We start from the raw sequence: 27,683 nt of genomic DNA, 5'->3' as shown, positions 1-27,683 counted from the left end.
CAGTGGTGTTTGGCTTAAAATATATATCTACCCCAAGTGATTGCAGACCTTCTGAAGCGTCGTTTAATATAATCATCAACGACAATACGAATCTCGCACTTCTACAAGCGAGATATATATTATCAAGCCACTTCCAGACCTAGAGATTATCTTTAAGACAAAATTTGAGTTTTAGATCGCAAACCCTGTAGATCACTCGGCATGATACAGGTGCCCTCAGAGCTTTCTGCCACTCCCCTCTGTCCAAGAAGCAAATTCCAACACAACAGGCGTCTTGACTAAGGCTGTGGTATTAGGAACCATGGTAATATGTCAAACAAGTTCAATTTAAGGTATCTATGCCTCTATCATACAACAACCCCGGCCCTCCCTTCATTAACCCTTGTCCGACTAAACACATTCACCACCTTCCCACCAGACCCAGACCCAGACGACACATCACTCGACTTGAAGAAACCCGCCTCAACAAGCACCCTCACATTACTCCCAAGCGCCCCATCTACACGTTTACTCCCTGACGAACCCCCATCAGTTTTGCTCAACGCCGGCGGCTGCACCCCGAACTCCATCGACGGGTCCTGCAGCATTGCCAGCACAGGCAGGAAGGCAGCTTGCTTGGCAGTTGAGCTCTGGCGCGCAACGAACTCCTCCGCTGCCTTCTTCCATCCCTCTGCATCCATGGCTTTCAGCGGCATATTGGCGTGTTGCTGTATAACCTCCCAGAACCGCGACACCGTCGTGCCACTCTCTACATTCTCCACGATTGCACCTGCAGCACCTGCAGCACCTGCAAGAGAGGCACCGGTAGAAGTGGTACTGAAGGCTGCCCCCAAAATCCTCGTCGCAACCTCCTCCGCATCCGCAACAGCAAGCCACATCTCACCCCCGGTGTCGGGATACGCCCCGATCGCAAGACAAGCCTGCACGAGCTTCCACAGGAAGTCATCTGTGTTCGGGACGGCATCGACTTCGTTTCCGACGATCCACCCGGGGCGGACGATTGAAATTCGATGCTTCGACTGCTCACGGGCGAAGCGAGATACCAATTCTTCAGCGACGAATTTACTCTGGCTGTACCCGTTTGCCTGTTCTAGAGCCTTCAAAAAGGAGTCTAGGGACTGGCCGGGTGAGCGTTTGAGTCCGCCGGACACGAACGTGAAACTGCCCGCCTCGTCCGCGCGCCACTGAGACACAGCGCTGAGTAGATCAACCGTCGAATCGACGTTCACGGCTTTGAGGGCGTGGTAGGGGGCTTGCCACTGCACCGCTGCGCCATTATGTATAATGGCTGTGATGCTATCGCGTGCTTCGGATTGCCCGCACAGCATGCGCCACTGTTCGGCTGTCAAACCAAGTTGTGGTAGCCCTAGATCCCCCGCCCAGCACTCGAGTCGACTGCCATACGAGGGATCCCACCATTTCGCGAGTTTTGCGGATGCCACCACGCGCTCGAGACCCTTTTCTGCGGAAGTCGCGCGCACGTGTACGATTACGCGTTGGACACTTGGATCTAACAATAGTTGGCGCAGGATCTGTGTGCCGAGTAGGCCTGTGGCACCGGTGAGGAAGACGCGTCGCTTGACCTTGGCGGACTCGGAGCGCCGGGTTAGGTCGGCGTACACGTTTTGGAGTTCCTTTGATAGATTGAGCGGAGCATGTGTAGAGGCTGTTCCGTTCTCTGGAGTGGTGATCATAGCCGCCAGACCGGTTATTGTCAACTTCAGGTCATACAGCGTCCCGACTGTCATTTTGGCCCCGTACTCGGTCCGGATGAATGTCACGATGCTGATGAGCTGGATCGAGTCGAGGCCGAGGATTGAGAGGGGGAAGTCCCTACCCTCTAACGCGCTGGTCTTTTGCTCTGGTGCGAGGGAGAGGATTTTCTTGTTCAGACGCAGTGCGACAGTGTTGGTAGCTTCGATAGCTGGGAACGTCGCGCTTGTCTCGTCGAGCTCGAGCACCTTACCACTTGGAGTGCGGAGTTCCTCCTTCAAAGCCTTGCGGTCGAGTTTTCCCGCCAACGACGTCGGCATAGCCGGCCACAGCTGGTAGCGCGTTGGGACCATGTGGTAGGGCATGACTGTCTCCAGGCGCTGCTTGATATGGGACATGGTGCCGATCTTGCCATCACTGAGCCTTTGAAGGATTCGCTCTGCATCAGAATCCCATGTCAACTCGTCACAGAACAAAAACGCAACAAGCTGCACATTATGCTCGGACTCGGCCTTGAGAACCTCCACTGCAACACCGGCAGCTTTGGGAAACAGCTTCGAGACGTGGAACTCAACCTCCGCCACCTCCACGCGCTGCCCGCGGATCTTCACCTGCGTGTCCTTGCGCCCTTCGAAGATGAGAGACCCGTCCAAGTCGAAATGAACCAGGTCGCCTGTTTTGTAGAACCGTCTGCCGCTCAAACCAGACCAGTGCGGGTTATAGATATAAGCTGCCGCTGTCTTATCGTCGTCGGTCAAGTACCCGCGTGCTAGATGGTTTCCTTCAATAAGTAGCTCACCAGTTGCGCCGATAGGGAGGAGGATATCGTGGTCGGCGGGGTGAACAACCCACGCACGTCCCGCGACGGTATGCCCGATATTCGCGGGCGTCGAGTCCCTTGTGACAGGGCGTTTGACCGTGCTGACGACAGAACACTCCGCCGGCCCGTACGCGTTCAACAGAGTGACTTTATCCGCCCAGACGCGCTGCACGTCTCGTGCCAGTGGCTCGCCGACTAATGCCAAAGTTTGCAAGCCCGGTACATCCTCCGGCTTCAAATGCCGTGCGTACGATGATGTCAGCGAGATTAGCGTCACGTCCATATTTCGGATTACCGGTGCAACGCTCCCGTTGCGGTCTTCCTCGCTGGGCACGCAGATTGTCGCGCCCGCCATCAATGAGCTGACCGTCTCGTAGATGCTGAGGTCGAAGGCTGGGGATGCGAAGAAGAGTTGCCGCGTGGAGGCTGTTATTCCAAGTGCGGGGATGTGGCCTGCTGCGGAGGAGGCGTAGGAGGCGTGTGTGACGATTACGCCCTTGGGCTGGCCGGTTGAGCCGGATGTGAAGACAAGGTACATTGCCCTGTCTGGGGAGAGGGATTGCATTTTGATGGGGAGGGATGTGTTGGTGTGGGATGAGAACCAGGCTGCGTCTACAGCGAGAATGTTGCCTGAGAAGTTGATGAATTTGTCTTTGGTCGACTCCGAGACGAGAATTGTTCTGGCCTGCACCATCTCAATCATGTATGCCAACCTGCTCTCGGGGTAGATTGGGTCGAGGAGTAGGAAGGCCCCGCCGGCTTTGAGGACTGCGAGGATGGAAACGATCATCCATTGGGAACGGTGGAAGCAGATGGGCACCACGGTCTCGGGCCCGACGTTTTGGGTCTGCACCAGCCAACAGGCCAGGCGTGTCGCCAGGTCGTCCAGTTCAGCGTAGATGAGCGTGCCGTCCCACGAAGCTACGGCCATGGCATTGGGTCTGGAGACGACATGCCGGTGGATCGCGTCCAACGGCAGGAGTTCTTCATAACGCTCGGCTTCCTTATCCCATATGTCAAGCTGTGCTAGATCTTGTGGCGAGACAAGCTGGATCTCGCTCAACCTGTCGAGGTCATTACTGCTGAGCAACTGCGAAACGACATGCTCGAACTGCAAGACGAGCCTCTCCATCTGCGCTCTCGAAAGAACGTTGTCGTCATACGAAGCCATCACTCTGAGCTCTCCACTCCCAGCGAGCGAGCACTGGAAGGTCAGCGCGTAATTGAAGAACGCCGCATCGACCTTGTCCTTGTTCTCTGTCGCGAAGAGATGGGCATACGGAGTCTGCGTCTCAGCCATGCCACCGCCCGGCTGGAACGCAAAAAGGGTCTGGAAATTGCAGAGCGCGGCTGTCTGCGGACTCAGCCGCTTGAGATTCTGCAGCCCGATCTGCTGGTGCGGGATTATCGCAGTGAAATACGTTTGTGTGGATTTGAGAAACTCTGAAATAGACTGATTCCTGTTGGTACTCAGAAGAACAGGCACGGTTGCCAGGGTCGGCCCAACCACCTTGTCGATGTCGGGCATGTTGGCGTTGCGGCCGCTGAGGGTTGTGCCGAAGGTCACTTCCTCTGCCCCCAGATGGCTGGCCTGGACCAGAGCCCATGCCGCATTGGCAATAGTTGAGAGCGTGACACTTGATGGCCCGTCGATGGAGAGGACAACCTCGTGCTCATACACGCTGTTCGGCTGCGGTCGATACGCCGCAGGTAAGCGCGGGAAAACATCGACATCCTCCACATGCACGCTCTTCTCTTTCCAGAACGCTTCTGTCAAAGCCTTCTGCTTCGCTGTGTACGTCCGCTGGATAAATTGTCTGTACGATGGACGTGCCAGGATATCGCCGCCCCCATACACGGCCGCAACATCGCGCAGCACAAGCTCAACACTGAACCCGTCGTACACGGAATGATGCGCGCTCCAGACAACATGCGTGTCTGAAATCGCCAGTCGCGACAGCGTCTCGCCCAGTTGCAGGGGGATCGCCGCATCGGCTGCCAGGTACGCCTGCAGATCGCTGCAGTCGGCCCACTGCGGCCCTTGCTTGAGGACGACCTGCATGGCATTCTCGCCGACCGTGATGATCCGCGTTCGCAGGATGGCGTGTTGGCTGAAGACGGTGGTCCATGCGTCTTTCATGCGTGACTGGTCGACGGACGCTTGCAGCTTGAAGATGTGCTGCGCTGTGTAGGACCCTGGGGATGTCACGGAGAGCGTGATCAGTCCCTGTTGCAGGGGCGTGCAGGGGTACACGTCTGCTACTTGGTCGGGGGTTGTTTTGCATTGTTTGGCAATGTTGCTAAGGACGTTGTTGAGCTTGCTTTGTCCCTGGCCTTGGGATTGGCTTTGGCTTTGGCCCTTTGGTGATGTGAGGAGGGGAGACATGTTGATGGACTCCCACGGGAACACACAAAGAAGGAAGGAGCAACTATGAACCTGCCGGCAAAGCCAAGTAGGTGTCAATATATGCGCAGCAGTCTAGGTAACTCATAGTTTCGTTTCTTCTGCGCTGCGATAATCGCCCCTGTCTATCGCGACCCTGGCTATACTTCGCGTAATGTTAGCAACGTCTTGACCAAGACACTGCAGTGGCTGACAGCTGAGTTCAGCCTTGATCCTTAGCCGTGATCCTTCGGGCTGCATCCTGCACCGTCAAGTGTCTCCAAGCGAGGTGATCGCTGAGTGGTCCGATCGCTGGAGATGCTGGCACATGGGGGCCGATCCTTAGTGTGCTTAGCTACTTTATTCAATACGCTTAATATTACTCGTGGCTTATTTTCAGAACATTGTAAGATTGTATTTTTCATTTGCCTCGCCTAGGTGAGAGCATGTACAGACAAGCTATACTTCTCTACTCTTATTGTATAAAGTATAGCAGCCCAGACAGCTTGCTTCACCTAAGCGTCGCTCAGCCTGCCTCAGCTTGTACCACTCTCTTTTCTTTTGCTTGTTCTTACTGTTCATCGTTGAGATACCCCTTCTACTATTTTCCTTTTCTTTCTCTCAAGCACGGCAAGCACAATGCCTGGAGTTGTAGACTCGCCCTCACCCCCGGAGTCCTGGCTGCAACTCGAGCTCAAACGCATCTGCGCCAACGTCCTGCAGCTGGACATCAAAGATGTTGACCCGAAGCGATCGTTTCTCTCTCTCGGCGGCGACTCCCTGCTGGCCATCAAGATCCTTGCACAGTGTCGGGCGCAGGGCATCACCATCAACATCGCCGACATCATGGCCGCCACAACTCTGGAGTCACTGTATGGACTGGCTCAAGGACCCCCTGAGTTTGCATCGTCGTCGAGCAGCGACAAAGACAGCTCGATAGAGGAGTCCGGAGCTCGTACGCCGACTTCCGAGTCTACTTTATCTCTACCAGAGACGATTTCGCCGGACATTGAGGCTAAACTCTCTTCTTCTTCACCTATCCAGGCTATTGTGCGTTGTTCAGCGATTCAAGATCGAATTCTCGTCAGCCAGCTGCAGAATCCCCATCTCTACTCATGCTGCTTTGTTTTGAAATTCACACACGCGCACTCTGGACTTCCTGTTGACGCGAAACGGCTGGGTCAGGCCTGGGGTGAAGTTGTCAAGAGACACTCCAGTCTCCGCACGGTTCTGGTCGAGAGTACACAGCGACCAGGCCACTACAGCCAGGTCATTCTTGCTGAGATTACGCCGTCTGTCGAGTACTATGAGGGGTCAGAGCATCTCTCCTCGTCCGAATTCAATGTCAACAACCCCATCGTCTTTGAACCGCACTCCATCCCACATCACATGCAGCTCGTGCAGGTTTCTCCCTCCGAAGTCTACCTCAAGCTCGACATCTCGCATGTTCTCGTTGATGGGCAGTCCGCTGAAGTTTTGCTACGAGATCTCAGCGATGCGTATCGTGACGGCGAGCTGTCCCCTGCAACCCTCTCCTACAGCGACTACGTCTCCTCCTACCTCAATGACCCATCGCAACAGCCCGTGTACGAAAAGGAAAGCGCGACCGAGATCGTACCCCTGACTGTCCCCATGAACCGACCAACCGAGGGTCTCTCCACCTTCCAAACCGTCAGCGCAACTATTCCCCTAGACGCCCAGCGCATCCAAGCCGTTTGCTCCACGTACTCCGTCACCCTCGCGACCGTGTGCCAGCTCGCCTGGGGCCTGGTTCTGCGCTGCTACGGCGGCGCGGACACCGTGTGCTTTTCATACGTCAACTCCGGTCGCTCCATGTCCATCCCCGGCGTACATGATGTGATTGGGCCGATTGTGCAGACGTCCATGTGCTCGATGCACCTGTCTGGATCAGATGAATTGGCTACAATCCTGCGGGATATTCACATGGACGCCGTGCAGGCTATGTCGACCTTATCGCCGCTCGAGTCGAATAGTACGTCCAAGTCGGCGCGCCAGCTCAGCAATACCACCATGTCGTTCCAGCGTGCTCTGGATGATGTCGCTGTGCAGAGGGCTGGTTTAGCCGTCCAGATTCAGGGCAAGGCGAATCCGACTGATGTATGTTTCCTCTTCCTCCCTATCTGAATAACTAAACTAACACTCCCTAGTACGACATCTCGCTCGGTATCGCCGCCGGGCGGGACGGCCTCTCCATCGACCTAGACTTCTGGGCTTCACGACTAGACGAGGGCAGTGCCAGATCGATCCTTGGTGCATTTGAGGCAGCGATACGAGGAATTATTAACGCTTCAGAAACCACAGTCTCGAACATCAGCCTCCTATCCCCGAGCGACGTCAGTCAGCTGGCGCAGTGGAACTCGACGATCCCGAAGCCCCAGCGCGTCTGTGTACATGACAAGATCATTGAGATTGCGAAGCTTCAGCCTACCGCTGTTGCTGTTAACTCGTGGGATGGAGATTTGACGAACGAGGAACTTACAATTCAGGCTTCTACGCTCGCGCATCATCTGCAAAAGGACCATGGTGTGGGACCGGAGAAATTCGTCGGCATCTGCATGGACAAGTCGAAGTGGGCGATTGTTTCCATGCTGGCCGTTCTTATGGCTGGTGGGATAGTTGTGCCGTTGGGCGTTACGCATCCCAGGGCGAGAGTTCGGGGTCTTCTGGCTGATACTGCTGCCGTGGCTTTACTTGTTGATGCGAAACATGCAGATCGACTCGTGGATCTGGATTTGGAGCAGACATCGACACTTACAGTGGATGACCATCTTCTGGCCTCCCTTCCACTCATGCCTGAGCCCCCTGTCGCAGGAGTAACGCCTGACAATGCGGCCTGGGTGATCTACACCTCTGGCTCTACCGGCACACCAAAAGGGGTCGTTCTGCTACACCAGAACATCTCGACCAGCGTGCTTGCCCATGGAGGGATGTTTGGCGTCAACTGCACCACCCGCACAGCGCAGTTCGCAGCCTACACGTTCGACGTCAGTCTCTCCGATATCGTAATGACGCTCTTCCACGGCGGCTGCATCTGTGTCTTTTCGGAAGAAAGCCGCATGAACAGCCTCACCGAGTCGCTGCAATCACTCGCCGTCAACTACGTCAACCTGACGCCCACTGTACTGGGTTTGTTAAGCCCATCCGATCTACCAAGCATCCGCACCGTCGTTGCAGGAGGTGAAGCCATGGACCCCGGCATCGTCACGAAGTGGTCGCCACACGCGCGAGTCTTCAATTCCGTCGGCCCATCAGAGACCACAATCATTGCGGTCGCTGCTGGACCAGTAACGGATCCTGCCCAAGCTGCCAACGTCGGATATCCCACCGGTGCCCGACTGTGGGTGACGCTGCCCACAGACCCAAACCAGCTCTGCCCCGTCGGTGTGCCCGGTGAACTCCTCATTGAGGGACCCATGCTCTCGCGCGGCTACCTCAATGACCCCGACAAGACGGCTGCTGCGTTCATATCCAACCCGGCGTTTATTAGCCATCTTGAAGCAGCCAATCCCGCGTGGAAGGTGCAGTTCCAGAATTCCGAGCAACGTATGTATAGATCCGGTGATCTGGTCCGTCAAGATAAGGATGGGTCGCTTGTGCATATGGGGCGACGGGATACGCAGGTGAAGATCCGGGGCCAACGAGTCGAGATCGGTGAGATCGAGTACTGGATTATGCAGCGACTGAAAGACATCAAACGTGTTGCCGTGATTGTTGTTGAGCGGGGACAGGGCCGCGAGCAGAAGGCGCTTGTTGCCGCGATTGAGTTCAACAAGGAGAATGGGTTCTTTAACCTTGAGAATGGTGGTGCCCTTGCGAAGGCTGACGATCCTGCTTCGCCACATCTCCTCCCTCTCACGGAGTCCCTCTCCGCTGCCCTGCACCGGCTAAAGTCAGACCTGCTGGAACATCTACCCCCCTACATGTCCCCATCCATGTACGCACCCGTCTCGCACCTCCCCCTCAACCTCTCCGGCAAGATCGACCGCCGTGCCGTGACGCAGTTCATCAATGCCCAAGAAGACGCCCAGCTGCAGCAGTACCTTGCCGTCCGTGGCTCGCATAAGGAACCATCCACAGAGACCGAGGCCAAGCTGCAGAGGCTGTGGGCGAAGACGCTCGGTGTCGATGTGTCTCAGGTCAGCGCCGACGCCCATTTCTTCCATATTGGTGGTGACTCTGTGGCTGCTATGCGTGTTGTGGGTGCAGCGCGTGATGTGGAGCTTGTTCTTCGTGTTGCGGATCTGTTCGAGTATCCGCGTCTTGATGAGCTTGCAAGGGTTGTGGAGAGCCGTGTGCTGGAGGAAGATGCCGACGCCGATGAGGACCCGGCGCCGTTCAGCGTGTGGCGAGAAAGTCGAAGCATTGAATCCAATGAGGAGGAAAACAAACTCGATCAGATTGCGGAGATGTGCAACCTGCCAAGGGAGCAGATCGAGGACGTCCTCCCCTGCACGGCGCTGCAGGAAGGCCTCATTGCACTGACGGCCCAGCAACCAACGGCCTACGTCGACCGTCAGGTCTTCGCGCTATCCGAGGATGTCGATATCTCTGGCTTCCGTGGTGCCTGGCAGACTGTCGTTGACCGAACGACAACCCTTCGAACGCGGATTGTGTCGGGGCCAGAGACAGGCTCGCTGCAGGTTGTCGTTGCGCCGGGTGAGGTTTCATGGAGCGAATCCGCTTCATTGGATGCGTACCTCGAATCCGACAAGGCACAGGGCATCGCAATCGGCCAGCCCTTAAACCGCTTTGCGTTGGTCCAACAGCCGGATGGAAAGCAGTTCTTCGTCTGGACAGCACACCACAGCACCTACGACGGGTGGAGTCGCGGTCTCGTCCTGCAGCAGGTTGCCGGTGTCTATCTGGGCCAGGGACTGCCGCCCGTTGCGTCGTTCTCCCGCTTTATTCGCTATACCCACGCCCAGTCGCAGGATGCTGCGGCGTCGTACTGGCAGTCTCAACTTGGTGGCGAGGTTAGGGCTGACTTTCCTGCGCTCCCGAGTCCGAATTACCGTCCTCGTCCGCAGCAGCGGCATAAGCATGTTATCACGCTGCCTAAGAGTGGTGCATCTAGCAGTTTTACCATGCCGGATCTCCTCCGCGGTGCCTGGGCGCTCATCGTGCACCAATACATCGGCAAGATCGATCCCGTTTTCGCTGTGGCTCTGTCGGGACGAAATGCGCCCGTCCGCAACGTCACGGCTATCACAGGGCCAACGTTCACGACTGTCCCTGTGCGCGTTGCCATCAACCCCGAGCAATCTGTGACCGAGTTCCTGCAACACGTCCGCCAGCAGGCGATCGAGATGATCCCATACGAGCACACGGGTCTCCAGCGCATTAGGAAGATAGCTCCCAACCTCGCGGCTGCCCTCGACCTACGACATCTCTTTATCGTACAGCCGGCGAACGAGGACGAGAGGATGTTTAAGATCCCCGGTGTGCAGGAGCATCTTGTTGCCGTGGATGAGTTTGACTCGTACGGGCTGAATGTCGAGTGTACGCTCTCCGGGCACTCCGTGCAGGTGGACGTCCGGTTTGATGAGAAGATGCTCTCAGCTGTGCAGGTCAAGCGTTTGGTGAGCCAGTTTGAGGCTGTGGCAGTGCAGCTTCATGCCCACGGTCACGATCAGGGTCAGAAGAATTTGAAGATCAGCGATATTGATTTCCTCGGTGCAGAGGATGTGGCGCAGATTCAGGCGTGGAATGCCGAGCCTCTGACAGAGCCAATCGAGGTCTGTCTGCATGAGCTTCTTGCTGATGTTTCCCGGTCGAAACCGGATACTGTTGCCGTTGAGGCGTGGGATGGATCTGTCACGCATGCGCAGATGCAGGCGTACTCTTCGGCGCTTGCTGCCCACTTGATTAGTCTCGGTGTAGGACCCGAGGTCTGTGTTCCCGTTTGTTTGGACAAGTCCGTCTGGGCTGTGGTTTGTTTCCTGGGTGTCCTGAAAGCTGGTGGTGTCGTTGTACCCCTTGGAGTTGGACATCCGGTCGGTCGCATTGCGGGTATCATTGAGGATACGAAGGCCAAGATTGTTCTCGTCGATGCCCTGCAGGCTGAACGTTTGTCTGAACTATCTTCCTCGCACGGCCTGACCTTCATCATGGTTGACGAGAACCTCCTCAGCAGCCTTCCAGCTGCTACACCAACGACATCCGTAGCCCCCAGCAACGCAGCCTGGATTGTCTTCACTAGCGGCAGCACCGGCAAACCCAAGGGCGTCGTGCTCACCCACACCAATCTGTCAACAGTGGTCGTAACCCACGGCACACGCTTCGGTCTCAGTCCCCAAACACGCACCCTCCAGTTCGCAGCACATACCTTCGACGCCCTGCTGCAGGACTACTTCACGACACTCGTCAACGGGGGAACCGTCTGTGTTCCCTCCGAGGAAGACAAGATGTCTAACCTGGCCGGCGTTATGCGAGGGTTCAACGTCAACTTCGCGAATCTCACTTCCACCGTCGCGCGCCTTCTTACGCCGGCTCTTGTTCCCTCGCTAAGACTCATTGTCCTCGCCGGCGAGCAGATCCAGGATTCCGTCGTGGAGACATGGTATAAGCACGCTGATGTGCTGAACTCCTATGGCCCGAGCGAGTGCTCCATCAACTCAACCTGCAATGGACCGATCACGGACGTCGCGGACGCCCAGAGCGTAGGCCACGGCATGGGCGCGCGCCTCTGGATCGCAGATCCCACAAACCATCATCGTCTCTGCCCCGTCGGTATACCAGGTGAGATCCTGATCCAGGGACCAGGTATGGCGAGGGGGTATCTCAATGACGCCGCGAAAACCGAAGCGGGATTCATCCGCAACCCGGCGTTTGCGGAGCGCTTTGGTCTAACGAATACACGGGTTTATCGTACTGGTGATCTTGGACGCCAGACCGAGGACGGGAAGGTCACGTACCTCGGCCGCATGGATACGCAGATTAAAATCCGCGGGCAGAGGGTTGAGGTCGGCGAGGTGGAGTATTGGGTTGGGAGGGAGATGGAGGGTGTCAAACATGTTGCTGTTGTGCCGGTCGCGAGGGGGGACAAGCAGGTGCGGCTTGCGGCGGTTATTGAGTTCAAGGATGGACGGACGCCAGAGGGCGAGTCTGAGGTCTTTGGAAAATTGAAGAAGACGCTCTCCTCGCAGCTCCCGCCATATATGGTTCCTGGTCTCTATATCCCTGTTCCTCAAGTACCCTTAACCATCTCCGGGAAGCTTGATAGGCGGGTCATCAAGCAGATGGTTGAGGCCATGTCGTCTGAAGAGCTAGAGACGTGTACAGCTGGCGAAATCCGCACGCATATCCCACCGTCAACAGAAATGGAAAAAGCCCTGCAGGCTGCTTGGGCCGCTGCGCTTGGTATCGAGATTGAGTCTGTCGGCGCGGACGATGACTTCTTCCAGCTGGGTGGCGACTCGGTCGTTGCGATGCATGTTTCCGCTGCGAGTCGCCAGGATGAAGTGATCAGGGGTTTGGCGGTCGGGGATATCTTTATGAACCCGCGTTTGTCGGATTTGGCCGTGTTTTTGGAGGGGAGGCAAGCGGAACAGGGTGTTGAGGAGGTTGAGGAATTGGAGGGTGATGAGAGTCCGTTTGCGTTGCTGCAGGAGGCGTTGGATTTTGATTTGGAGTTGAAGGAACTTGTTGGATAGGTTTTGCATGGCTTTTACGGCGTTACTTGTATAGTTTAACGATTTGGTGTAATATGGCCAGTTACCAACGAAGAATTGAATTGTATAGCTCTATCATGCATTGTAACGGATCTGACCAGTCCTTCTCAAGACCGCATGACCTAAAGGCACTATACAGGGTCCGTAGAACCTGCAGAATCCAAACTATCAGGATTGTTACCAGAGGGAGGATAGGTGGCATGCATAAACAGGCACACTTTCAGCACAATGTCTGGGTATACCATAGGTACCTCTGAAATGGATGGACACGCATATTGCCAATCAATCTCTATGCCTCTGTGGGCTAACAAAATACATGTCTAGTACCCTTATGCTGCCATGGAGTTCTGGCGAGAAAACTAACCTTGTTCAGACATGTGGGAGACAGTCAATCCCGATCCCTGTCCGGGGACAACCTGAGCTGGACTAAAGTGTTTTCATTCATTTTACCAACTTTATTTTGGCTTTTGGACTCATCAATCACACTGTAAGAAGCCCAAGCTGAAGGTACTCTGTTTCTTCAGGCTTGTAGCGTACGGGGAGAAAATTGCCTCCTTTTATCGTCACCTCAATGGGTTCCCTAGCTGGAGTAAGGGCTTCCCCCATTACCTTCGACCAATGTTCGCGGTGCGGAAGCGGAGATTCGTCATTGGAGATAGCCTTGTCCTACATATACTATGGTTCCTTCCTATTGCGCCATGAAAGCTGCAATGGTTGCAGGCGTGGTTTACCACAGGCAGGTGCGATCCACTCGCCCCGGTTCCCAGCGATGGACTCTCATTCCAACTACCATACCTCCAAGACCATTGCCCTGTTGACCATGCAGATTACCCAGGGGCCATTATCGGCCAACTAAGTCACACCGTCTTTGATTTGCCACATAATATCTATCCTGATTGTCCGAGTTTTCCGGGAGGAGCTTGTGCTCTGAGTGTAAGCCTCCGAGCCCCTACTAGCGACCCGGCACATCGATACGGTAGGTTGGAATATGTGAGTCCAATAACAAATACGTCTGCCTAGAGATTGTCGCACGGCTGTACAGGACCGTCGCACGGCGAAGACGGCGCAATCGCTTCCAACTCCATGACTAGCTATGCTTGCTCGCCGCGTATCACAATCTTTGCCTCGCGCTAGATACCTGAGGACTCCGGGGATCCAGACATCCCCAGGCAGTCTGCATATGACCGCATGGCGTGATATTGGTCCAGTGAGGGTCACTTGCTTGATCGCCATCTTTGTTGTTTATTCATCCTACGCGCCGTCAAGGAACTCTATCGAATTCTGCAATCCCCGTCGTGAGTTGTGTAGAACGTTTCCAGACCTTTCAAACCACACGGGCCTGTGAGCATCCACTAGGTTGTACAGAGAAGGGCCAAGAGCTGCTGTTTCTCTCTTAAGACCAGCGAACCATCTCGAATACCTGCTTGAGTTGGGATCGTTTGCCACAGTCCCTGACGTCGTCATCTTATTTCTCATCGGGAAGCCTTTCATCCTAGGGTTTGGTATTAGCGTCATGGCCTACTCAAGGCTTTAATTCGACCCTGCTATGATGGAGGCAGGTTTTGCTCTCCTCGCCAATATTGTATTCAAGGTTCACATTCTGATCTTGTCTGAGCATTCCATCGTGCCTAACTATTGTAGACGAATACATCAATGAGCACCAAGCAAGATGCGGATATACCTCGTCGGTCGGATGATCAAGCAGCGACAACAGCCCATCTGCCCTCTACCTCCTCTGGCTTCTATCGGAATTGGGACTTCTGGGTGATCTTCTTGGTGAGTCTCTCTTTCGATGCTTATTAGAACTGCAGTGACCTGGTAGTCGTCCTCCCTTGGCTTTCATGCCGCCTTGTTAGGGACCTCGCCTGGGTGGCATTTACTTTTGACGGACATGCCTGCTACCCTGGGCAAAGGTCTGTCATCGTACCAATTTTTCCGGCGATATATGCGGCTAACATCGTATAGACAAGGTTCCGACGTTGAACTGGGCCTTCCCCACGCTGCTCTTTGCACAAGCATTTAGCAACATCTTCTTCGGTCGACTCTCGGACTATATTGGGCGGCGGTGGATCTTCGTCGCAGGCAATTTGGTGGCATTTGTCGGATTCTTGTCATGCAGCAGAGTGTCTCATGGGCATTCAATATCGGGGTTGGTAAGCTTAACCTATCACTTCCGAGGGGGCCACATTACTGACATTGATCAGCATGTTCTCATCGGACTAGGTACCGGCATTCAAGTGCTGGGCCCTTTTCTAGCATTGGCAGAACTCGTCCCGGTCTATCTACGGTTTGCAGTCACCGGCGGCTGTGTCGCTCTGCTTGCCCCGTACCAAGCAGTGTATCCGGTGATAGGTGAGTTGTCTAACAGTAAACAAAAAAACAAACGAATACTGACTTCCGAAGCGGAGGCATTGACGCAGAGAACGGCCGAGTCCTGGCGGTGGTGCTACTCGATCAATGCTATCTTCTCATTTGTCGCGTTCGTTGGCTTTGCTGTTGCCTACAACCCCAAGCCACTGAGACAATTCGATGCACCCATTCGTACTCGGAACTGGATTTCCCTGATACTAATCGCATCATCAACTTGTCTTGAATACTTTGCCGTGTGGGGAGATCGACTATGGGGTACGTTCCTCCTTAACCCGCCCGCTTGTCTATAAGTATTGCTGACGACCTGCAGCGTGGGACTCCGCTCGTGTCATCGCGCCGATTGTCGTCTCCGGCTCATTCCTGCTAGCGACTCCTGTATATGGTGGGTGAGCCACACCTAGGTAAACGATGAACGACGGCTCACCCGCTACAGAGGCTCTATACGGCGGCGACGGTGCTGCTATACCCGGATACTTGTTTCGCAGTTGGGTAACCGTATCTCTCGTCCTTTCGGGAGCTCTTTGTGTCGTCTTTCAGGCGATTCACGGTCGGACGGGTATGGGACTTGCTTGGAATACGGTTGGCTTGCCCTCTTCTCGTTTTTGGATGACTGCCACTGTATGCTAACCCTCCTCGTCAGAGCACGTTCACGACTGGAACTGTAGCCGGGTCGATCATTGCTACTGCCGCCCTCTTCCGTCCAAGACGCATCAAATGGCATGTAGTCGGCGGTGCTGTTGTCAGTATGGTCTTCTTGTCCGCGTTGGCAGCTGCACGTCCCGAGCGCTATCGCATGGACCAAGCATTCAATACCCTCATCGGCATCGGTGTCGGATATGTGCTTGTTACTGCTTATACTGCGGCACCTATGACCGCGAAGCACAGAGACATGGGCTGTGTTGTTGGGACGATGGCTGCGGTGAGGACGCTTGTCGGATGTATCCTGTGTAAGTCCATCTCGTCCATCTCGTCGGCATCGCTAATCAAATCGCATATCTAGGGGCGGTATTATACGCCATTGTAAGGCAATCCTGCCCATAATTTCATTCTGATACTGATTATTATACATAGTATCTTCCTAAGCTCCACAACGACCTCGTCTCCAACATGGCGGGTGCTCTCCCCCCAGAAAGCATCCCAGCGCTTGTCGAGGCCATTGACGCCGCGCAAGCCACCGGGGACCCCAGCGGTCTTCTCCAGGTTCCCGGTGTGACTTTGAAGATTCTCATGCATCTCCAGCTGGCCCTAGTTGGCGCAGCTACGAGCGCATTTCACCTGCTCATTTGCATTTCGTTCGTCTATGCGGCGCTCATCCTCGGCATCGCTTTTGCCTCGCCCAATGTTGACAAATACTTATCGTCCGAGATTTTGGCGCATAATAGGATACGGGGATCAAGCCATGCTGACCCTGATTGTGAGGATGAAGTGGGCGCTTAGGAGGTGCGAATACGCTTACGCTTATGCTTACGCTTACGGTGTGATGCATACCATCTATAAATATATATACTCAACTTTCTGATTAACAGTCCACTTCAACAGGGCTGTCACATAGACTAGTTTCTATCGTTCTTTCTGCAGTGTGGAAGGGATGTTCTACATGGTTAGAATCCGGTCTGGATGTACTTTATGATGGCACTCCAGCAATAGCATAATTATTTGTGACCTCGTCCCACACTAACTCCTCCTGTTAAATCATTTTGTCGAATCTATCCCTCATAGGGTACCCTTGTACCGCACCTTAGCAGAAGCTGTTGCGAAAATTCCCCGTTAACTGTCTCTAAGAGCTGTGTGCAGGATGTGTGAGGAGACGGGCTGCCTCTACCAACACTGAGGTCAGAGCGAGAGGTCAGAGCATCCAGCATTGTGCAAAACGCCGAAGGCACTGGCAGGAAAAGTTGGCCCCGTGCATTCCATTGGCCATATACGCCCTGCGCGTTCTAGGCCGGTGCCGAGTGCTTGCTGGTCATGGTAGTACGTGCTCGGCGTTTCAGCCTGATATCAGTGCAGATTTCCCCGCAAAGGTGGCAGGGGTATGCGCATGCCAATGTTACACCTGGCTCAATCGGAGGCGAGCAATTCTTTGAACGAGGATACGTTTGAGCGATGTCTCCAGCACCAGCATTGGCCATCTCGAGCAAGGTACTTTTGATAACGCGGTCGGCGGACGGGATGGGAGGGGTATGCGTATTAGTATAGCAGGGATCTGGGAGATACTATAGCCACTCTATGCATGTGGCAGCTAGCTAGCAACGGTGACTTTAAATAAACCGACTCTGTCCAGGGACCCGTGCTTGTTGTGTCCTGCTCTCGGTGATACCGTTCGCACCTTCCAAACTGGCTCAACACTCGCTAGCAATGACGTCCCTCCCCTATCTAGCCGCATACATTGTGGCCACCTACCTCGTCCTCCATTACAGCTACAACATATTCCTCCATCCACTCAGAAAATACCCCGGCCCCAGACTCCGCGCAGCCAGTCAAATCCCCTTCCTCCTCGGGCTAATCAGCGGGCGCCACCACCTCATCATCAAGGACCTCCATGAACAGTACGGAACGGTCGTGCGCTTTGCGCCGGGTCATCTCTCGTACATCACCACCGACGCCTGGCGCGAGATCTACGGGCATAAGAAGTACGGCCAGCCGGAGATGAGCAAGGAGGTCCGGTTCAATGTGCCCGACCCCAATGCACCAACTGTCTTCCTTTCGTCTCGAAAGCAACACAGCCATTACCGCCGCCTGCTATCCCATGGCTTCTCTGATCGGGCGCTGAGGGAGCAGGAGCCTCTCTTGCGGGGCTACACTGACCTCCTCGTTAAGGGACTGGCTCGGGTCTCGAAGAATGGCAAACCAGTTAATCTTGTTGAGTGGTTCAACATGACCACCTTTGATATCATCGGTGATCTGACCTTCGGCGAGCCCTTTGGCTGTCTGGAGACGGGGACTCTGCACCCCTGGGTGCGAGGTATCTTTGATGGTCTTAAAGCAATCACTTATCTCGCCGTCGCTCAGCACATCCCCTTGATCGGACCGTATACGCAGGATTTGCTGAAGCTGGTCATGATCAATGATGCTTTCAAAGAGCGACGGGCGCATTTCAACTACTGTCATAATAAGGTCACGCGTCGTTTGAATAATACTAGTCACCGGCCGGACTTTATGGAGGGTATCCTAAACAAGCCCCCGGGGAAGGGGATGGTCTTCCCTGAGCTGGTAAGCCATTCGTCGGTCCTAGTCATTGCGGGCAGCGAGACTACGGCTACTTTGCTGTCGGGTGCTATGTATCTGCTTATGACGAACCCTGATAACATGCAGAAGCTAGTGGAGGAAGTGAGAGGGACATTTGGTAGTCCAGACGAGATCAGCATTGAAGCCATCAACCGCCTGGTCTATCTCCAAGCCGTCATCGAGGAGTCCTTGCGCTTCTATCCCCCGGTTGCAACAGGTCTTCACCGCGAGGTTCCGAAAGGAGGATGGCATATTGATGGGCGATACGTGCCCGCTAGAGTATGTGACCAACCTATATTCTGAACCTATCGTAGACTGACAGTCCCAGACCGCAGTAACAGTAAGCCACTATGCGGCGTACCACTCGCCCACCAACTTCCAACAACAAGACGAGTTCATCCCCGAGCGATTCATAGACAAGTCTGCGTTCGATGATAATCGCGATGTCCTGCAGCCCTTCCACGTGGGTCCGCGGAACTGCATTGGGAAAAAGTGGGTTGGCTCTCCTATATATATTGAGCATAGCTGACCAGATAGCCTCGCATACGCGGAAATGAAGCTCATCCTGGCGTGTCTGGTGTACCACTTTGATTTCCAACTCAGCGAAGAATCGACAGACTGGCTAGACCAAAAAACGTTTCTGATCTGGGAGAAGCATCCACTGCAGGCCCACTTGTCGCCTGCCAGACCCCCCAGTGTGCATTAGCGATCTACATTAAAATGTGCTCAAGATCTGCATAGAGTTGTGCACACAATAAGTGCAAGTTATGCAGCCGATCGGGGCGATCTCTCTCCAGACTATTTGCATCATCCCTTGGCTCTCTGCTTTTGCTTTTGCTTCTTCTTTTTCCTCCTTACCCCTCTCCTTTTTTCATCTCATCTGTCGCTCTTTTCTCTATAACCCGTACACTCCTTACCGTTTTCTAATCATGGCCGACGACGCCTTGAACGACAAGGCCGCGTCTGGTCGCAAACGCCGCTTGCCCGCTTTCCTGGACCACTTCACTCCCCGCGATCTCAAGATCTTCTTCCGCTGCTGGGTCGCCGTCTGGGTTGCGTCCCTGTTGATCTTTATTAACCCCGTCGCATCGAATTTCGGACAGGCCACATTCTTCGCCTGGTGAGTGACTGACAGCGACCTCTAGCTCTAGTATGACGCAATGCTGACTTGATCGCTACAGTATGGTTCTATTCATGCTGCCTCCTTCTGGTGTTTTATTCGTGTATATCCTCGGATCGTTGTCACTTTTTGTCGGTATTTGTCTCGCCTGGGCATGGGGGGTGATCGCCCTGAAGGCTGCGCTCGCCGCCAGACCAGACTCCGACACCCAGGCCAGACTCGCGGCCCTGCAACAGGCTGCGGCAGCTGAAGCCCAAAACACGGGAGAATCGGCCAGCAGTATTGCGCAGCGCTTGGTGTATAATGGGTGGATGCTGGATGCCCGCGTTACCTCTATTCTGTTCTGCATGATGTGTCTCTTCATCTACTTCATGGTATGACATTCGCCGAGTTTTGGGTTTCTGATCACTAATCATACCAGGCGCGCCTTCGAGCAGCGAATCCCAAGACTGCATTTACCTCTATTTTTGGTATTATTATCGCTGATTTGTTCCTCTGCTACGGGCCTGTTCTGCCCTCGTTCAATGGGACTCTGCCTCTGTCTCTGGTGAAGCCAGCCGCTGCAGGCGTCGGACTGGGTGTCGCCTGTTCGATCCTGTTCTTCCCCCGCTCCAGCTCTGATATCATCCGCGAGGGAATGGGAGATCTCCTCGAGCTACTCAAGTCGTCGTTGCAGTTCTCGCATTCTTCCATCGGCAAAAGCGAAGATCCCGATCTCAAAGACCTGCAAAAGCGGCGGACCAAGATCATCGAGCAATACCGGCTTTTGGAACCCTCGTTCGCTTTCCTACCACTTGACTTTCACATCGGGTCCTGGGGCCCTGAAGCGGTTGGGTCATTTAGAGAGCCCGTTCGACACCTCGTGGCTGCCATCCTGGCGCTAGCAGACTTCCACAAGGGCACGGCCGAGAGCCGGATGTATGCCCAGGAGCTGCGGGCTTCATCACTTAAAGACACGGAGAGTGATATAGATGAGAAGAAAGAGCGCAAGGTCGGCGCGCATCATCGCTCGCAGCTGGTTGAGTTAGTCAACCAGTTGCAGTACACCGAGCGCCATGCCGTCGGCGAAGAGATCGCAAACCAGCTCACGGACCTCAGCGGCAAGGCTATGGGAACTTGCTTAGAGGGACTGGATGTTATCAGTGAATGTGTCGGGTTCGTCGGTCGCCAGCGCTGGTATCATAAGGCGCCACCTGGAGCACATGAGGAGTTACATGAGCGCACCAAGACCGTCCTCCAGGATCTGCAGCAAACGCGAAAGGCCTTTCTGGCTGAAATGACGCAGGCTCTGCTCGATGCATATGGACCAGCACTTGACAACTTCAACCAAGACGAGAACAATCGCGCAGACCAGCTGGCGGGGATCATCCTCTGCATGAACTTCCAGGAGCACATGAGCAATGCCATGGAAAAGACTGAGGTCTTGCTGGAGCGTATCTCCGACGTCTTCCCACAAGCCTCCCGAACTCGCTTTTTCGTTCCGAAGAGTTTGAAGTATGCCGGACAGTGGCTGGTCGGGAAGAAGACCAAGGCGCCCAATATGGCGCCGACCAGCGACAATCTGGACGATCCGAATGAAACCCCAGAGGGGGATGCCACCCAGGCTGCGCAGGAGAAGCTGCGTGTCCGTCGTGGATATCGGCCTCGGGCGCGTCATCCTCTGGGCAGGGCCATTCTGGGGATCTACCACTGGTTCACCTCGGACGAGGGAATGTTTGCCTTACGTATGGTGGTTGTTACTATTGCCGTCGGCATCTCTGCCGTTCTTCCGAATACTGCTGGTTTCTTTTACCGTGAACGAGGGTTCTGGGCGTTGATCATGTCGCAGACCGGGCTGCTGGTTTACATGGCCGACTTCACTTTCTCGGTACTTGCTCGAGTCATTGGCACGATCTTTGGAGGGCTCTTAGGCTTGGTGGCCTGGTATATTGGCTCTGGTCATGGTCCGGGCAATCCGTATGGCCTTTCTGCTACAATGGCTGTTCTGCTCATCGTATTCCTCTGGCTCCGACTGTACCTCCCACCGGTCTTCCTCCAAGGAGCCATCATGAGTGCCGCGACGTTCCTGCTTGTTGTGGCGTACAGCTACGTTGATACGTAGGTTAGCCCTTCTATTTTAAATCCTCATCACTAACCATGCCTTCAGTCACAACCCAACATACGGCTCGCCCGGCGTCGGATACCAAGTCTTCTGGCGCCGCCTCCTCCTCGTCCTCATCGGCATCGGCGCAGCAACGATCGTCCAGATGCTCCCCCGTCCTCCCTCAGCAGCTCGCCACATCTGCAACTCCCTATCACGATCGCTCCGCACACTATCCGACCACTACGCCCTCCTCCTCTCCTGCTGGGGCCGCGCCGGCGACGAAGGCAAAACCATCACCGAGCCCATCTGGCTCGAACTCACCGAGTCGCTTGTTCTGCTTGAGGGTCCGATATTCAATCTTAAGTTTGAATTCTCCAGCTCGCGCTTTGATTCGGAGAGCCTGGGACAGGTAAAGCAGATCTGTCATGCCATCAACGGTCTCCTTTCGAGGCTGCTTGTTGCGTCGGCCACACTGCCCCAGGCATACAAGGACCGTCTCGCCGCTCATATGGGCCTGCTCGATCACCGCTGCATCGGCGAGATCATGGCTGTCCTAGGCGTCGCCGAGCAGTCTCTCCGAACGGGCGATGCGCCGCCCGAGATCCTCCCGACACCGCTTGTTCGACGGGCTCTTGAGTACTCGCATACGCATCATATGGATCATCCTGTTCTCAACGCGGAGATGATCCGTGACGAGGACTACCGCCGGTACTGCGTTGCGCTGGCGGCGTATGTTTCGTTCCTGGGGCAAATTGATGGCTTGGTGCTGGTGATCAAGGGTGTTCTGGGTGAAGCGCATCTGGTGAGTCGGGAGTTGGTTGATTTGGTGTAACCTTGCATTGTAAATAGCCTATAGATCTAGATTCTGTCCTATGGCACGCTTAGCACTTGAAAGTGTATACCTCTCTTCCTTTCTTATCTGTCCCCTTATACTCCACGGTCTTCCCATCATCAGATACAACCCTTCTGCTATCCCCATTATGCAGAATAATATCCAGATCCTTCCACGCCGGGACGAAACCATTGCTCTCATCTTTGTTAAAGCCCACAATCACCCGATCCTCGGTGGCCTCATATGTGATCGTGTAGCTCGACACCTTCTGCTCAATCGAGATCCCATCATCTTCCATCCATGTCGTGGCAAACACGGTCCCATGCGAACTAGCCTTTGGCGGGAAGATCTCAACACCGCGGTAGTCGTCCACCTCTGTAACAGCCAGCGACGCCTCCGTCTCGTCACCAGGAACTCTCGTCTGCACAGCCTTGCCCACGGGAATCGCACCCCCGATCTTCGCCAGCAAAGCGATACTCTCTTTCCACGCAGAGGACACCTCAACCCACTGCCCAGACGCGTAGTATGTATACGGCGCATTCATGTTCACGAACCCGTAGTCGAACTCAGCCCCCTCCCTGCTCTTCCTAGGCAGATAAATCCTCGCGACATCAACACCAGGCTCATACACCCCCGCAACCAAAATCGTCTCCCCAAACCAGAACTGCTCCTCGCCCCGCTTGAGCCTCGCAATCCACACCTCGGGGTCCGACTCATATCCCCACCCGACCCAGCGCTGCGGCGGAGACGCATAGAAGTGGCTCTCGAGTCCGAGGTTGTAGATATACGGTAGTATCTCGTACCGCCGCTTTATGGTGTCTCGCACCAGAGGTGTGATCTCGGGGTACATCCACGGCTCGATCACGTCGCCGACTTCATTGTTGGAGGGGGAGGTCTTGAAGCAGTTTATTGCGAAGCGCGGGCTGTAGATGCCCAGTTGGATCCAACGCAGCAGGAGTTCGGGCGAGGGTTGCGGGCCTTCGAAGCCGCCGATGTCGTGGCCTTCGCACTACACACATTACCACTATCAGTTAGAGGATGTTGGAGGGTTGGATGGGTGGGATAGATGCATACCTGCAAAAGCGACATCGCCGCATTCAACGACAGCGCATTCGCCCCCTTCATGCTCGCCCAGCTCGTAACGTTATCCCCGCTCCATGTACTTGCCGAGTACCGCATCGTGCCGGCCGTCGCACTGCGCGTCAGCACGAAAGGCCGCACATTCGGCTCGAGGTCCCTCAATGCATCATGCGACGCCTTCCCCATCAGCTCCGTGTGCATCGCGCGCCCCCAGAGTCCGACGCTCTTATTGCCACTCTGGCTCTTCGCAGCCTCTGAAACAGCCGGCTCGGTCAGTGCAAGCACCCACTCGTCGTTCGGCAGCGTATACTCGTTATTGTCGTTCCACATCCCGTCGATTCCGGCCTTCTTGAGAGACTGCACGCCCTCATGCCACCATTTGAATGCTACCACAGAGCTAAAGTCAACGTGGCACCCGTCGCCCCCTGTTCCCCCACCTGCACTCCAAAGACGCATGTACCCCGGCTCTCCGGTCTCAGGGTCTGTGAAGAACCCGTTCCCCTCAATCAACTTCTTGAAATCAGGATGCGAAGCGAGTGTAAACGGCTTGATGTTCGTGATCAACCGGATCCCGCGAGCATGGTACCGCTTAATCCAGCCCTCGGGGTCCGGGAAGCGGTACCGATTCCATGTAAACACCGTTCGGACCTTGGGTTCGACTTCAGAGATAGAGTACCCCGAGCTCATCTGGTGCCCCGAGCACGGGATACCATGTTCGACAAGTTTATCGGCGAACTCCATGAGCGCTTGGTTTGCGGGTGGGCTGTCCATCGCGCTGTATCGGTAGCCGCCGGAGATGTACCCGTATGCCCAGCGCGGCACCGCGAGCGGGAACCCCACGAGCTCGGCGTAGGAGCGCACGACGTCCTTGAGTGTTTTCCCGATGATGAGGTACTGCTCCAATCCCCCGAAGTCCTGCCGGTACACCTTGAAATGTCCCCACAGCCCGTCGACCTCCGAACCCACGCTCCATGTCCCCCGGCCGTGTGTCGTGGAGAAGATCGCGATGCATCCGGACGGCGTGGCTTTAATAAGCAGCGGAATGTGCTTGTATAGCGGGTCGGTGTTGTACACGTCGTACCCGAAGCTGTCAGTTGCCGAGAGCTGGAAGTGTCGGTTTGTGAGGTCCATTGGGGCGGATTTCTCGCCGAGTCCGACGTGGAGGGCGGTCCGGTCATGTTGCGTATAGTGCGCGATGCCGGGGCCGTCGATCACGTAGGAGCGCAGAGGGAGGTCGTGGTAGAGGGGTGTCTCCTGGTCTTTCCAGTATACAGAGACGACGGGGGTGTTTTCCCAGTTGACTGTGGCTTTGACGTTTCCGACGTTGATTTCTTTCTGGAGCTCGCTGCTGCTGCCGGAGATCTCGACGCCATTGAGGTTTGTTTCTGGCTTCGTGACGCTGGGGTATGGAGGAAGGGGGTGTGTAGGCGAGGTGAAGGTGACGCGGAAGAGGTTCTCGCGGACGGCTTCAAAGGAGAAATCGAACGAGCGCTTGTTGGCGCCTTCGGAGTGAAGGAAGACAGCGGGACTGGAGTCCTGCGCCTGGATCTGCGTGTAGCCCTTGGGGGTGTATTCTTTCTGTGGCATGATGGTAGTGTTTGAAATCAATGATGAATGTCAATGCCGTGAATAACGCGACAACGAAGCTGTATTTGAATCTCATCCAGCTCCAACAGCTCCCCTCCTTGTCCGAGGGGCACGGGGGGCAGCACGCACGATGGCGTAGCTGTGTCGGTGCTCGGGGTCTTCTCCGATGTATACACGTCCAGACAGTCGGTCCAAGACCCCGAAGACCGAAGTTACCCCAAAGTGCGCGACACGAGGGCGCCATTGGAGGTTGTCATGTAAGAAGAGGTCGGAGATGGTCCGTGGGCTTGCTTGCTCTTTGTTAGTCTGCTTTTAGCCTGCAGATAGTGTCCTGCTAGGCCGCAGCTAAAGCAGCCGGTGTTTCTCCAGGTGGGCGCGAGCTTAATGGGCTGATGGCCCTCGGACTTGCCTTCCTTCGTCCGATGTGGGAACATTATGCCAGTCCCATTTCCCCGCGGGGTGCCCCAGATTGTGGTTAGTATACGGCCTGTCACAGATATAACTGCCATCCCCCGTTGCTGCCCCCTGTCTGGTATTGATCGTCAGAGAATGCATCTGCTGGCGTTGTATCTCAACGGCTGACTTGGCCTTACTCACATCTTTTTCACTCCATATCTCACAGTCTGTCTGCTGAGAAATCTCGCCATGTCGGACCCAGTCCCTCCCCCCAAGTCCACGCAGGACGAACGCATCGAGTTCGCCCCATCTCCAGCCCATACACCGATCAAACCCTCCCAGCCAGACCACCAAGAAGCACGCAAAGACCGAGCTCTCGAGCTCATCGAAGACGCCGGCCACTCCACCATCCTCACGCCAGAAAACAACAAGCGCGTCCTCCGCCGCATCGATCTTCGTCTCCTCCCCATCCTGCTGGGCATTTACTTCCTGCAGCAGCTCGACAAGTCGACCCTCTCCTACGGCTCGGTCTTTGGTCTCATCGAAGATGCCAACCTCCACGGGCAGCAGTACTCGTGGCTCGGGTCGAGTATCTACCTCGTGCAGCTTGTGGCACAGCCGGCGATCGCGTATATCCTTGTTAAGATCAGGCTGGGCAAGTTTCTGGCTGTCATGGTGTTCTTCTGGGGGATTTTGCTGGCGTGTATGACTCCGGCGCGGTCGTTTGGGGGGCTGCTGGCTTGTCGGATCTTTCTGGGGGTGTTTGAGTCTGGGATTCGTGAGTGCCACCATCCATATACCATAGAGTACATGGATACTGACGTGACAGCACCCGCCTTCATCGCCATCACGCAAATGTGGTACCGTCGCCGCGAGCAGCCCATGCGTCTGAGCTCATGGTACGCCATGAACGGTGTCGTCAACATGGTTAGCCCATCCCATCCCAATGCTCTTTACTGTCATCCTAACAAGTGCATGAAGTTCGGCAGTCTCATCGCCTTCGGCCTCGGCCACATCCACTCCAGCCTCGCGCCCTACCAGATCATATTCCTCTTCTTCGGCCTCGTCACGGTCGCCTTTGCCTTCGTCGTGCTCTTCTTCCTCCCGGACTCGCCCATGCAATCGAAATTCCTGAATGAAGAGGATAAACTCCTCGCGATCGAGCGCCTCCGCATGAACCAGCAGGGTATCGAGACGCACGAGTGGAAGTGGGCGCATGTCAAGGAGGCGTTTCTGGACGTCAAGTCGTTCTTTTGGTTTGCGTTGATGTTTTCGATTTCGTATGCCCCCGATTTTCTTTTACTTACCACCATTCATGGGCGTGTCTTGCTTACAGTGTTTAGGATCCCCAGCGGCGGCATCACGACCTTCGGACCGCTGATCATCGAGTCCTTTGGCTTTGACCAGCTCAAGACTATGCTTTTCAACATGCCCTTCGGCGCAATTCAGCTCATTGCAACCCTTGGTGGTGCATGGCTGGCGACGAGGTATAAGACCAAAGGTGGTGTCGTGGCGCTCCTCTGTCTCCCTGCTATTGCGGGCTGTGTGATGTTGCTGGAGATTCCCCGTGGCGACTCGCATAAGGGGCCGTTGCTTGCGGGTTATTATATTGTATGCTCCTGTTACCTGAATGTTCGGAAGATGCTGACGTGTTTAGATCTCTGTGTACCCTGGCATCAGTACGTCTAACCGATCATTTCTCTGACCCTGAAGCGAGTCTACTAACATAACCAGCACCCATGATCTACTCCTGGGCCGCCGCCAACACAGCAGGCGAGACGAAGAAGAAGGTCATTAACGGTATCCTGCTTGTCGGGCAGTGCGCGGGTAATGTTAGTACCACTTACGACCTTCCAATATTTTGAGGGCAGGGCTAATCGTACCAGGTCGTCGGCCCAAACCTCTACACCACTGAAGAGGCACCCCTGTACAGACGCGGTCTGCTTTCCAAGTAAGACAGACCCCTACCTCCTCATCTCCACATAGGTTCTAATATAATGTTTAGTCTAGCAATGTTCTGCGTCCTCGTTGTGCTCTGCGCGTGAGTCCCGTCTTCCCTCTCCTCTCCTCCCCTTCTTTCTTGCAAGCCATTCTAATTGCTTAGGCTCAACATGGCAACAATCTTCCTCTTCAACAAACGACAAGAGAAGCGCCGCGTGGCCATGGGCAAGCCCGCCAAGATCATCGATCGCTCGATGCAGGCTGTCGGCGAGACGGAGATCGATAGCAAGGACGATGTCGTTCAGCGCGTGGACGATAATGCGTTCAAGGACTTGACGGACTTTGAGAATGAGGATTTTGTGTATGTTTATTAGCCACGGGCTTGGTTGTAGTATGTGTGTAAGGTGTGGGAGGCACAAGTCAACAGCGAGTGTAGGAATAG

The 27,683-nt window shown here is 55.1% G+C and overlaps 7 protein-coding genes across 7 annotated transcripts; 5 read left to right on the top strand and 2 right to left on the bottom strand.

The window, feature by feature from the left end:
* Positions 1-347: 347 nt before the first annotated feature.
* Positions 348-4,919, bottom strand: BDW74DRAFT_171966 (uncharacterized protein; the record flags this gene model as incomplete). The annotated part of the gene is made up of 1 exon (XM_073727408.1): positions 348-4,919. The coding sequence occupies one exon, from the start codon at positions 4,917-4,919 to the stop codon at positions 348-350; it is 4,572 nt and encodes a 1,523-aa protein (XP_073589225.1).
* A 636-nt stretch (positions 4,920-5,555) lies between these two features.
* Positions 5,556-12,589, top strand: BDW74DRAFT_171965 (uncharacterized protein; the record flags this gene model as incomplete). The annotated part of the gene is made up of 2 exons (XM_073727407.1): positions 5,556-7,034; positions 7,085-12,589. The coding sequence occupies 2 exons, from the start codon at positions 5,556-5,558 to the stop codon at positions 12,587-12,589; spliced, it is 6,984 nt and encodes a 2,327-aa protein (XP_073589224.1).
* Positions 12,590-14,260: 1,671 nt separating this feature from the next.
* On the top strand, positions 14,261-16,414 carry BDW74DRAFT_171964 (fungal trichothecene efflux pump; the record flags this gene model as incomplete). The annotated part of the gene is made up of 10 exons (XM_073727406.1): positions 14,261-14,383; positions 14,430-14,520; positions 14,573-14,760; positions 14,812-14,959; positions 15,011-15,232; positions 15,288-15,359; positions 15,411-15,556; positions 15,618-15,924; positions 15,978-15,997; positions 16,049-16,414. The coding sequence occupies 10 exons, from the start codon at positions 14,261-14,263 to the stop codon at positions 16,412-16,414; spliced, it is 1,683 nt and encodes a 560-aa protein (XP_073589223.1).
* Positions 16,415-17,332: 918 nt separating this feature from the next.
* On the top strand, positions 17,333-18,908 carry BDW74DRAFT_164408 (cytochrome P450; the record flags this gene model as incomplete). The annotated part of the gene is made up of 3 exons (XM_073726256.1): positions 17,333-18,481; positions 18,531-18,694; positions 18,740-18,908. 3 exons carry the CDS (start codon positions 17,333-17,335, stop codon positions 18,906-18,908), a joined length of 1,482 nt encoding a protein of 493 aa, XP_073589222.1.
* A 223-nt stretch (positions 18,909-19,131) lies between these two features.
* BDW74DRAFT_184409 (uncharacterized protein) lies at positions 19,132-22,394 on the top strand (the record flags this gene model as incomplete). The annotated part of the gene is made up of 4 exons (XM_073730801.1): positions 19,132-19,322; positions 19,384-19,696; positions 19,744-21,419; positions 21,469-22,394. 4 exons carry the CDS (start codon positions 19,132-19,134, stop codon positions 22,235-22,237), a joined length of 2,949 nt encoding a protein of 982 aa, XP_073589221.1. The 3' UTR covers positions 22,238-22,394.
* On the bottom strand, positions 22,287-25,036 carry BDW74DRAFT_184407 (putative alpha-glucosidase; the record flags this gene model as incomplete). The annotated part of the gene is made up of 2 exons (XM_073730800.1): positions 23,312-25,036; positions 22,287-23,246 (listed from the first exon to the last, which is right to left on the bottom strand). Exons 1-2 carry the CDS (start codon positions 24,902-24,904, stop codon positions 22,287-22,289), a joined length of 2,553 nt encoding a protein of 850 aa, XP_073589220.1. The 5' UTR covers positions 24,905-25,036.
* A 513-nt stretch (positions 25,037-25,549) lies between these two features.
* BDW74DRAFT_171960 (putative MFS transporter) lies at positions 25,550-27,615 on the top strand (the record flags this gene model as incomplete). The annotated part of the gene is made up of 9 exons (XM_073727405.1): positions 25,550-26,078; positions 26,130-26,227; positions 26,282-26,580; positions 26,644-26,911; positions 26,958-26,979; positions 27,035-27,132; positions 27,187-27,251; positions 27,306-27,341; positions 27,405-27,615. 9 exons carry the CDS (start codon positions 25,550-25,552, stop codon positions 27,613-27,615), a joined length of 1,626 nt encoding a protein of 541 aa, XP_073589219.1.
* Between the last annotated feature and the right edge of the window lie 68 nt (positions 27,616-27,683).

This window comes from Aspergillus multicolor, assembly GCF_047715735.1.
Source record: "Aspergillus multicolor strain CBS 133.54 unplaced genomic scaffold BDW74scaffold_1, whole genome shotgun sequence".
Lineage (NCBI taxonomy): Eukaryota > Fungi > Ascomycota > Eurotiomycetes > Eurotiales > Aspergillaceae > Aspergillus > Aspergillus multicolor.
This window is presented reverse-complemented; position numbering and strand designations above follow the sequence as displayed.